At 41.8% G+C, this 12,491-nt stretch overlaps 2 protein-coding genes across 2 annotated transcripts in view; one reads left to right on the forward strand and one right to left on the reverse strand.

Moving 5' to 3' along the window:
* The window catches only part of LOC141428519 (uncharacterized), a 10,749-nt gene extending 3,825 nt beyond the window's left edge, over window positions 1-6,924 (forward strand). The window contains exon 5 of the mRNA XM_074088513.1: window positions 6,593-6,924. Within this exon, the coding sequence (XP_073944614.1) occupies window positions 6,593-6,924 (332 nt within the window). The remainder of the gene's footprint in view (window positions 1-6,592) is intronic.
* The window catches only part of LOC141428783 (uncharacterized), a gene marked incomplete in the record, with an annotated part of 528,375 nt that overhangs the window by 192,993 nt on the left and 322,891 nt on the right, over window positions 1-12,491 (reverse strand).

The raw sequence follows: 12,491 nt of genomic DNA on the forward strand, positions 1-12,491 counted from the left end.
ACCGCGTCCAAATCGGTTCCACCCGTTTAAGAGCTACGGTGCCACAGAAAGACACACAGACATAAATACAAACACACAGTCGTGTGTATAGCGGTCAAACTTATAACACCCTCTTTTGCGTTGGGGTTAAAATGGCCGTACTCTGCCATTGATATCTATGTGCCGTAAGGTACATAGATGTCGATGTACTCTGCATACATTTTGCTTAAGGGAGGAGCATTGCTAACACTGGATGTTAAAATATACCTAAAAATTTGTACAGAACACTCAGTCTGCGAGTCCGACTCGCTTTTGACCGGTTTTTAAACCGTAAACCCAATATACCGGTTGTTATAGATTTTTGATGGCGGCTTTAGAGTTCCTCGTTTTATGAACATTACCTATTACCTACGTTTTATGGGGGACACCACTTACAAGTTGATTCACTTTTTAACACTACACTCAGGGCCTGGGCTCTGTACCCAGAGTTTATTATAGGAACCTAGATATATTGTCGAAAATGGTTAGTCATAATGTAATGTTTTTTGGCATGGTAATGTTTGACATAACTCTTTTTAGGGTTCCGGAGCCAAAATGGCAAAAACGGAATCCTTGTTTCGCCATGTCTGTCTGTCTGTCGACCGTCCGCGGTTTGCTCAGGGACTATCAATGCTATAAAGTTGTAATTTTGCACGGTTATATACGTAAACTATGCCAACAAAATGAAACAATAACAAAAACGAAAAAAAAAATTTTTTTGGGTATCTCCATAGACGTAAGTGGGTGATTTTTTTTTCTCATCCACCCTATAGCGTGGGGTATTTTGGATAGGTCTTTTAAAACATTAGGGGTTTGTTAAGACGATTTTTCGATTCATTGTTTTTTTTACGAAATATTCAACTTTAGTGCAAATTTTCAATTAAAATCAAGATCCCCCTCCCCTCTATAATCTAAACCAGTGGTGGGAATTTTAAAAAAATTATGAGGTAGTAAGTATATCAAACTTGCAAGGAAAACTACAATGGCTAAGTTTGCTTGAAATTATTAGTAGTTTTTACTCTTAAATAGAAGCCTTAAGGTATATAATATATCTAAACTTGGAAGATTCCGTATAAAATACGAAATCCTTAGAAAATTATTACTTTTTTTTTCGTATGGCTACGGAACCCTATTTTGGGCGTGTCCGACACGCTCTTGCCGGTTTTTTTCTGAAACATTGTTTTGCAGAATTGTTATAAAACAAACCCAACCTATAGTATTCAAAGAAATTTAAAAATATGAAAAATTTACGGTTGCAACGGAAAAAAATTATAACTAACAATAATTATGACAAACAATACATTATCTTAATATATAAAAATGAATCCCTATTTCTCTTGGTCATGGTATCACAACTGAACGGCTGGACCGATTTCGCTATTTTTTTTTTGTGGTGTTTGCTATTGTCAGAAAAAGGTTCTTACAAAGAGCGTACTCTACCTTAAAGGCCGGCAACGCACTTGTGACTCTTCTGGCGTTGCAGGTGTCCATGGGCGACGGTAATCGCTTACCATCAGCGATCCGCCTGCCTCGTTTGCCCCCTATACCATAAAAAAATGAAGATTGAGATAATAAAAAAAAAAAAAAACTACACCATGGGCGAAGCCGCGGGCACCAGCTTGTGACTTATAAAATTATAGCAGTCAAAAGTATCCCGTGTTGGACACGTTGACTCGAGTGGGGGGCACTTTACGATATCGGTTACATCACAGGGTTAACATGCTGATCCTGGCGTCAGTTCAGACCATCATTTTGGTCACAATGACGACGAAAAAGAGTAGTTACCTGGGTAAACAAAATAACTATTTTGTTTTTCTATTTCGACATCCGAATTTTAACCGGGATAGTGGTTGGAAAACGGTGTTAATTATACTCGTGTTGCGTCATCGGTGTGTGTGAACGTAGCTTTGCTTTGCAGAGCGATGTTGTTAGTGTTGTGTGCTACCCTAAATTTGACAGTTATAATGAAAATGACGATGAAAACGCGGTAGTTGTGCGCTGGTGTCAGTTTCGTCGGGTAGTCGCGCGAGCAGTAGTGGTATAGCACGTGGCACGGAATGCGAGGACCTGGGTTCAATTCCCAGCAGTGGTCTTATTTTTCTGGTTTTTCTGTGCATCTTTATTTCAGTTTGTATTTTCGATATGGGTTTTACGGGATGACCGTAAAGTAACAAAAAAATTGGAATTGAAATAAAAAATACAAAAAGATACCAAAAAACCAATCTTAATTTGATTGCTTAATAACGACATCTCTTGTCCGGGTGAGCGGTTAGTTCCAATGGGGTGCTGAAAGTTTCTGGATGAGGGCTACAGCTACAGCCATGTCGTCCCGGCTGATAGAGACCTCAGGAGACCCAGAGCTGGCGCTTACCTCTCCCAGCGAATTTCTCTAACTGTACAGAGAGGTAATGCCGCCAGTGTGTTTGGGTCTATGCCGCAGGAGGGCCTCCTAGATGGTGTTTTCTTTTTATAGTTAGGTATATTTATGTTGTTTTTATTAATTTTGTTTCCTATCATATTATTGTATCTTGTGTTGTGTATAATCTTCTATATATAAATAAAATAATCTAGATAAATAAAATAATCTTTATATTTGCATTATATCGAGTCATGAGTCCTGCCGAGGAAGTAAGCAATTTACTGTGTCAACATGCGAGATATCTGAACGTTAGATTGAATGTTTGTCCTTCAATCATTCAATCACTGAACGGAAATCACGGAATCATAATAAGAGAGATAGGAATGCGAGCTTAAAGCCTCTATCTGATTAAAAAGTCTGTATTCAATTTCGCAGTTGTACCTGTAAAAAAATCGCCGTAGAGAGTTAATACGATGTTTGTACCCAAAGTCATAGTGTGTAGGGTGTACCATCTGCAAATTCAAAATGGAAAAAAGTTGTAGCCTGCTAAAGTCTCTTTGTATGTTTGAAAATGTGAGAAAAATCACAAAGGTGAAACTTAATACGTACCTACCTATATTTTCAACCAATATTGGTTTCAACATAATTGGATATGACTGTATTGAGTTATTACCGAAAACTGTGCTTCTCAACAAAAGGACATAAGTCGAGATATGCTCTTTTGCCTAAAACTTTTTTTTAATCGACTGGATGTAAAACGAGCAAGTGGGTCTCCTGATGGTAAGAGATCACCCCCGCCCATAAACATCTGCAACACCAGGGGTATTGCAGATGCGTTGCCAACCTGGAGGCCTAAGATGGGATACCTCAAGTACCAGTAATTTCACCGGCTGTCTTACTCTCCACGCCGAAACACAACAGTGCAAGCACTGCTGCTTCACGGCACAAGGTCCTACCACTCCTACCACCTGCAACTTTTTAGCGTCATATTTTTTTATAGTGTTTTCCGATTACACGAGAACGGCTGGACCAACTTGATTTTTGTGAATGAGAGTCCCCCCATTCCTAGATTTCCTTTTTTCGTGGATAACTCTAACAGACAACCCTATACTGAACATGAGCATGGTCCGACATGTCCTTGGCCGGTTTTTGACACATATCATTTTCGTACTCAGCGTGCCATTATTGTTTAATTCACCCTAAATATTGTATGTAGATCTCCACTACGATTGTTTCTACTATTGAAGCACAAAAATATTTTTACTTAAGCTCTCAAAAATACTAAGGCTCGTACTTGAGAAGCCCTGCTTTACAAAACAGCTACTCTAGATTAATTTGGTTTAATACGACTGCATTTTCCAGATTAAACCAGTTTTTTGTTTAGCATTATGAACGACAAGTGGCACTTTTGAAAGGCAAGGAAGAAGAAATGCCATTCCAGCAGTCGTAAATTGTGTAACAGGTAGTGTTTAGTAAACTGAATTTCCCGCACATTCAATTTTACCTCATTTACTTCGTGGATGGTTCTTAACCGTTTGATGAAAAGTGTTTTTTAAAGGTTTGATGTTGTCCATATAGCACGGCGAATAGATGGCCTTTATGGCCGAAAACTTCTCGAATGGCGGCCGCGGGTCGGCAAGCACAGCGTAGAATGGACCCAACGGGATGGGCAGATGACCTGGTTAATGCTGCAGTGGATGCAGGTTACTTCCAACCGAAGCAACTGGAGGTCTATGGGGAAAGCATGGGGTAACCAAAATTATCTTGCAAGATGTGAATCAAACAAATAAATGTACGAGTGTATTTAAAAAAAGAAAGCGGTTAAGTTCGAGTCAGACTTCGCATATGAACAGTTTCCGTAGCAGCAAGTAGCATAATATAAAAGTAACTTTACTTTACGATTATGACGTATTAAAAACTATTTACTAGATCTCGTTCAAACCAATTTTCGGTGGAAGTTTGCATGGTAATGTACATCATATATTTTTTTTAGTTTTATCATTCTCTTATTTTAGAACACACATTTTACGCAATCTATTCAGTTTAGAAAAAATATATTTAAAAACTCATACCATTTTTGAAGACCTATCCGTAGACACCCCACACGTATGGGTATGATAAAAAAAAAATGAGTTTCAATCTAAGTATGGGAGCCCCTAAAAATTATTGTTTTTATTTTTATTTTTGTGTGAAAATCTCAATGGGGTTCACAGAATACATCTACTTACCAAGCTTCAACAGTATAGTTCTTATAGTTTCGGAAAAAAGTGGCTGTGACATACGGACGGACAGACAGACAGTTAGACATGACGAATCCATAAGGGTTCCGTTTTTTGGCCATTTGGCTACGAAACCCTAAAAAGCTGTTAAAATCATTTCTTCGAAACGAAAACACTGACTTCAATCCAATTTCGATTGCATTTAAATCAAATACTATATCCACTGCAAGAATTCAAAGTACATTTTTAAATAAACATAATATCTTAACTAAACAAAATTGCTTTTAAAAATAGAATGACCTTTGCCACAGTGGAGGAACGCAGTAGTTTAACTTAATAAAGGACATGTTTTATATGTGTTAAGTTCCTTGTGCAGATGATGTTTCTGTCTCACTCACTGCTAGAACAAAGCCTTGTCTCAGAATAAAAGAACTTGGGCTAGCTCTCACGCGGTTTTAGTTTGGACTGGAAATATCACACATACTCGTATCTACCATCGAATTGCTTCACAAATGTATTCGGTTTTGCATTTGGTTTACTACATTAAATAACATCGTAGATTTCGCATGTAATGTAAGATTGTCCAGGTTGGAACTCGGACTTAGGCCGCCCGCAGACTTACAATTTCAAATTGGCCAACAAAATTGCACTGTATACCAATAGACCAGTAACTTTTTGATAGCCCGCACATTTTAAATAAATAAATATCAAATATCACGGGACAATTCACACCAATTGACCTAGTCCTAAAGTAAGCTTAGCAAAGCTTATGTTATGGGTACTGTAAGTGATAGGTCGAATAAAACTCGTAAATACGTAAAAATGGAAAAAAAAACTTTGTGCGTGTGAGCAGTTGCAGCCTAGCGTTCGCGAAGAGATCGTCTACATAAAGTCAAGTACCGACAATGTGTCGTTTTTAGCCTGCGCATACCCACCAAATTTTTTAATATATTTATTAATAAAAGAGGAAGCTAGATGGCGTAAAAAACAACAAATTAATCGTCGCATGAAAATATTAAAATTTAAAAACTAACTTAATCTAGTAAAATTTTAACAAACATTTACATAAAACATCGCGTCGCCTACAATTCCACCCCCTTAGTGATGATGACAGTCATCACTAGAATCCATTTGTGAGGAAAGCAGGGCGACGCGAGTCACCGGTCGTCGCAACGTGCCCGTGCGAGTGCGCACGTCCACTACGCGGATGCGTCCGTCATCCCCGGGGAGTGTCGCACTCACTACACCGTGCCGCCATGAGCCACGCTCTAAGTTTGGTTCCACAAGCAAGACATAGTCTCCTATACGCAAGGCCCTACGCTCACTGGTCCACTTTTGTCGCGGTAATAATGTGGGCAAATACTCTTTTAGCCACCGCGACCAAAACATATCCGTTAAGCGTTGAGCGATCCGCCACTGCTTTCTAAGCGATAGATCCACGTCTTCATACTTACCAAAAGAGGGGCCATTGGATGATGTACCTATCAAAAAATGATTAGGTGTCAAGGCCTCGGGATAGTTAGGGTCCGTCGAAACATGGGTAATGGGACGACTGTTAACAAGGGCTTCTACTTCGGCCATTAATGTTGAAAGCGTTTCCGGTCGAGGCGCACGTTCCTTGAGTACGATCTTCAAGGCCGTTTTAAAACTGCGGACCATTCTCTCCCAGGCTCCTCCCATTTCTGGGGCTCCTGGGGGTATAAATCGCCAGTCAATCCCCCTGACGAGACCGTCACTGCATAGTGCATCTCTGTTTAAGTCTTCGATGCTGCGTTTTATCTCGGAATCGGCTCCTCGTAGGTTAGTTCCATTATCTGAGTAGATAGTGGTAGGTGTTCCTCTACGAGCTATCATTCTTCTCAACGCCATGATAGTGGCGTCCGTGGTTAGGTTCTCCGTTATTTCTACGTGAACGGCACGAATAGTTAAACACGTAAATAACATTCCGTATCGTTTTTGCCTTCCACGACCAACCGTGACTTCCATGGGTCCAAAGAAGTCGAGACCAGTAAAGGTGAACGGCCGTCGGTTGTGCTGCAGCCGGGCGGGCGGAAGGTCGGCCATGCGCTGGGGCTGCGGGGCCGCGCGCCGATACTTGCAGAACAAGCATTGCGCTGCGACGGCACGAACAGTGGGTCGGAGCCTCAAAATCCAGTAGGCCTGCCTCAACTCATTCACCACCAGTTCATGAGCTCCATGAAGAGCACGTCTGTGGTGGTACTCCACGAGCAGCCTGGTCGTCCTATGGTGACCGTCAAGGATAACAGGGCGCTTAGTTCTCTCCGGGACACCGTCAGTTTTATCCACACGGCCGCCAACTCGCAGTAAACCGCTACTATCAAGGTAAGGCGTTAAATTTAGTAACCTACTATTTTTTAATAAAGGCTTATTTTGTTTAAGACACTCTATTTCGGTGGCAAAACAATCGTGCTGACTTTTTTTATCAATAATTCCTCTGCCTGTTTTAATAATTCATTGTCGATTCGATTATTCTTTCGTTGACATTTACGAATAAAAAATAAAACCCTCACCGTTGTCATTAGTAATCGAATCCACGATGAACTATTATTCTCATCAGGTACCGGAAGTTCGGTGATTTGTCGCGTACTTAGGACGTTAACACATTTTTGCTCACAGATAACTTCATCTGTTTGCTTAGATGTTTTAATGTCTTTGGGCCACTTAAATTCAGGTTCCTTTAAAAAATCAGGTCCCTGAAACCATAAATCCTGAAAGTTCAATGGAGGCGCATCCTCTCTGGTGGCTATATCCGCGGCGTTCAGGCGCGACGGCAGGTGGCGCCACTCGCTCGCGACGGTCAGCTCGTCAATCTCGCCGAGCCGGTGCGCGACGTACGGCTTGTAGCTTCTGGGGTCGCTGCGTATCCACTGCAGTACAGTGCTAGAATCGGTCCAGAAGTACCGCTTGTCTGCCTTCACATCCTTATGTTCGCGCTGTATCATGCTAGCCAAGCGCGCGCCAAGTAACCCTGCTTGCAGTTCAAGTCTAGGTACAGAGACTGGGCGTAAAGGCGTGACGCGGCTCTTACTAGCGACAAAACAAATCTTCACGCTTCCATCCGTACGTATAAAACGCCAATAACTGACTGCAGCGTAAGCTTGAATTGACGCGTCGTTAAATGTATGCAGCTCGGTACGCAAGGTTTTGGGCTCACTTACTACATCCTCCATGTCTGCGTAGCAGCCTGTCCATGGGCCTGAGTCAGCATAGCAGCGAGGAATGCGCAACGTAGCTAAAAGCTTTAACTCATTGAGCCACTTCACCCATTTCGTGTGCTCATCGGGCTGGATGCGGCAATTCCAATCTATACCACTGCGATGAACATTCTGAAATATTATTTTACTTTTAATAATAAAAGGAGACAAAAAACCATGAATGTCGTAAACAGACATAATAAGGCTAAGCATCTTTGCTTTAGTAGGAGGTTCACTTCCATTTAAAATCTCCTCAGGTATCCTATTAAACGACACTTGAAACCCAAACGTGTCATCGGATGGATGCCACATTAAACCTAAAGTGCGCTCAGTCGTATTCATGGATCCGTCCTTGAATTGAACAGCTGACTGCGCGAGCGCCGTGGTCGGTATATTATTTAAAACCTGTTTATCGTTACTCGACCAACCCCTTATCTCAAATCCGCCACATTTATGAATATGACTAATTTCCTTCACTAATTTAATAGCGTTAGTCGCGTCAGTAGTCGAATATAAACAGTCATCCATATAATGACTATTTACTATAACTTGCACAGCTTCCGGGTACAAGTCCTCATACTTTAACGCATTTTTGTTTTTTACATATTGCGCGATAAATGGCGAACAACAACCGCCAAATATTAAACTTTGCATTACACAAATTTTAACGGGAGCGCGCGGTGATTCTTGCCACAAAAACCTAAAAACATGTTGGTCGCTCGGGCGAATTTTAATCCTCAAAAACATGTCTTTTATATCACCTATGATAACTACTTTGTTCTCGCGAAATCGAAACATTATACCCATTAGTGAATTATACAAATCAGGACCCGTAAGCAAGTAGTCATTTAGGCATGTTCCGTTCACCTTAGAAGCCGCGTCAAAAACAAGGCGCAATTTACCCGGCTTGTTAGGGTTCTGAACCCCAAAATGTGGTAGATACCATATGCGGTGAGCCGAGAGTTCATTTTCCTTTAGCTCTCGAGCATAACCATCAGCAAACAATTTGTTTACCTCGTTCCTATACCTGTCTGCGTACGCGTCGTCTTTAAGGAATTTTCGCATTAAAGAACGTAGTCGCGAAGATGCATTTTCGAATGAATCAGGCATTATAAATACGTCCTCTCGAAATGGTAGGCCTACTTCCCACTGGTTTCCGATAAGACGCGCAGTGTCATCTAAAATGTGCAATGCCCTTACATGCTCACTATTATCACGACGTAAGGTTGAAACTCCGATGGCATCTAAAGAAAAATAATTTTTAACTAACTCGTTTAATTTAATGATATTGTTTTCTATACCTTCATTTGAGTGAGCGAGGTGGAACACATTAGCAGCGTTGGAGTGAGTGCGACCGCAATAACCATGGATAGACCAGCCTAAATTACATCTAGAAGCATAAGGTTCATTTTTGTTGCCATGAATTATTTCGAGGGGTGCAATTAAAAAGTAATTATCTTCCCCAATCAACAAACGCGGAACTACACGGCTTTTACAAACATAATCCTTTACTTCAGTTAAACGCTTGCAATTGAGTGAATTTATAACAGATAAATCTTGAATAGGTAAATTTAACTTTGACACTTTGCGTAACTTAATGTCATAACTATTTTGTCCATGTTGTCCACTGATTTGAGCACTCACCGTCGGTGCATCGGATTGATACACCTCGAGTCCGAACGCGTCGATAAACTTTATAGCACTCGAGTGTTCACTTTTGAGACCTAACTCGGTGGCTAAGTCAGAGTCAATTATAGATACCGACGCCGCATCGTCCAGCAGGGCGTAGGTCTGCACAATACCGTTAGGTCCACTTATTTGCACTGACACCACTTTTAACATTACGTGATCCGTCGACGAGGGCCTTTCGCTGCCGGAGGCGACGTGGGCCACTGTGGAGGGTCCCGCGGGCAGCGGCGGCTGGGCGGGCGGCTCCGGCTGCTCGTGCGGCGGGTCGCAGGCCGCGTCAGCTGATTGCGATGACGTAGGCTTCTGCCAGTGCAACAGGCGGTGGTGTGCGAGTCCACATTTGTCTATGTCGCACACAGGCGCGGGACATGTATTTCTATCGTGCCGTGACGTCAGACAACAATAACACAAACCGGTTTTCTTTACAAATCTCCACTTATCACGTCGCATAGCACGTTTAAATGCACGACACTCGGTTAACAAATGCTCTGATTTGGAACAAAATTTGCAGATTTTTGTATCTTCGACGGCAGTTGTAGTAAATATAGGCCGATTAGAACGAAACTTATTTTCGTCGGTTCGTTTCGCCGGTACCGTCGCAGGCGCTTGATCTGTAGGTTTTTTATTAAAATCACGTAACTGTGTCATTCCGACTAAAGACAACATCTCAGCTTCGTGCTTTAGGAATGTACCCAGTATTTCTAACCTAGGCTTGCCTTCTGCTAATTTCTGGTAGGCAAAGTCGGTCCATTTACCTATTAGTGTGCTCGGAAGCTTCGATAAAACAGCTGATGCGAGCTCGGGACTGCGTAAGTAATCTTGCTGATTTAGGGCACGTATTGTTGCTATGCAGTTATTAACTTTAATAGAAAAGTTAATTAGATCGTACTGATACGTAGTAGGTAACGCAGGTAGTTTCTTGAGCTGCGTTGTCAGATTAAGAATTATGACTTCGGGTCGACCAAATCTTAATTCCAGGGCTTCCATCACAGCTGCAGGCGGAGTGTTACCGATAAGCAGGTCAGTCACTGCTTCCTTAGCGTCGCCGCGTAGTGATTTGCGAAGTCTCCACAGGTTTTCTGAGTCACTGAACTTACATATGCTTGTCGACTCATCATAGGCACTCTTAAAATGTAGCCACTCAATACTGTCACCGGTGAAATATGGTAATTCACGCGGAGTAGCAAGACGGCTGATCAGGCGATCGTCATCATGAGGTACTTCTCGTGAGGTCATCATCATTTCTCTTAAGGTAAGTGCCAGTTGCTGAATACCGTCACTAGGGACGTCGGTTCGCGGTTGCGGGCTAGGCTCGACCGGTCGACCGCTTGTCGGTTCTGCTGGTTGCTGAAGAACGCGCTGAGGTTCTTGTAACCTTGATCCAACCATTTCTGAACATTTATGCTCGCTTGATCGGCAACTTCACTTCCGGCTTGGCTGGCTATTTCACTGGGGCAATCTTCGATATCGACTTTTGCTAAGTCAGCTTCTAGCTTCTTATTAATAAGCTCCAGGTGAATCTTTGCCTTCGCTTCAGCGGCTTCCAGCTCCAGTTGTTTGCGTCTGGCTATCGCTGAGGCGGTAGATCGCTTCGATTTTGATGACGTAACGGAGCCACCTTCAACGGACGTAAACGGCGTAGATTTTGGAGCCGTTTTCACCTTCATTTGTTCCAAATCCTTTGGCGGTGGGGCCGGTGGGCAACTATAGGTGCCAAGGTTCGGTTTCTCGACTATAGGTTCCGCGGGTTGCTGAGCCGAGGCACACGCTCTTTGTTCTAGCTCCCATTCTCGGTGCTGTTTACGCGTTAAAATTTTATTCGCCGGCGTGTTAAACATCTCACTGATTAGCGATCCGGTTCGAAGACCACTTTATTGTAAGTGATAGGTCGAATAAAACTCGTAAATACGTAAAAATGGAAAAAAAACTTTGTGCGTGTGAGCAGTTGCAGCCTAGCGTTCGCGAAGAGATCGTCTACATAAAGTCAAGTACCGACAATGTGTCGTTTTTAGCCTGCGCATACCCACCAAATTTTTTAATATATTTATTAATAAAAGAGGAAGCTAGATGGCGTAAAAAACAACAAATTAATCGTCGCATGAAAATATTAAAATTTAAAAACTAACTTAATCTAGTAAAATTTTAACAAACATTTACATAAAACATCGCGTCGCCTACAGGTACTAAGCAACGGATAAATATAATATATATAGATAGTACATACTTAAGTACATAGTAAACACCCAAGACCCGAGAACAAACATTCGTATTTTTCATACAAATATCTGCCCCGACACGGGAATCGAACCCGGGACCTCAAGCTTCGTAGTCAGGTTCTCTAACCACTAGGCCATCTGGTCGTCTAAAATTTTATCCAACTAAATGACAACTGTATTGGTATACAGTGCAATTTAGTTGGTCAACTTAAAATCGTAAGTCTGCGGCAGCTCTTACACCTACCCACGATCCTCTGCTTGAGATGCTATTAGGTGAAACCACAACGTTACCACGTAACGTTACGTTACGTTAGCTTATAAAAAGTGTCTTGAATTTATCCCCAAGCGTTTCAGCAGGTGATAGTTTGACTGAACACTCCTGTGAACGTTTTTTGGAGACATTTTAACTGTGGTTAACAAATTTTGAACATAAAACTACCGTGAGACTCACTCATATTAAATATAATGACCCGGATAACTCCGGGTCATTATATTTAATGTGTGGTTAACAAAATTAAATGTTTTCATACATTGATCGATCAAAAGTGTACCGAGTTAAAGGCGTGACTACACTGAGTCAAACTAACCGATTAATATCGTTCTTCTCTTCCATCTAAAACACACATAAATTCTAAGAATTGGACTTTTTAGGGTTCCGTACCTTGAAAGCAAAAAACCGAACGCTTACAGGATCACTTTGTTGGCCGTCCGTCCGTCCGTCTGTCAAGACAATTTTTCTCAGTAACGCGTGGAGGTGTATCAACGGTTCTATTGA

The sequence above is a fragment of the Choristoneura fumiferana genome, chromosome 6 (assembly GCF_025370935.1).
Source record: "Choristoneura fumiferana chromosome 6, NRCan_CFum_1, whole genome shotgun sequence".
Lineage (NCBI taxonomy): Eukaryota > Metazoa > Arthropoda > Insecta > Lepidoptera > Tortricidae > Choristoneura > Choristoneura fumiferana.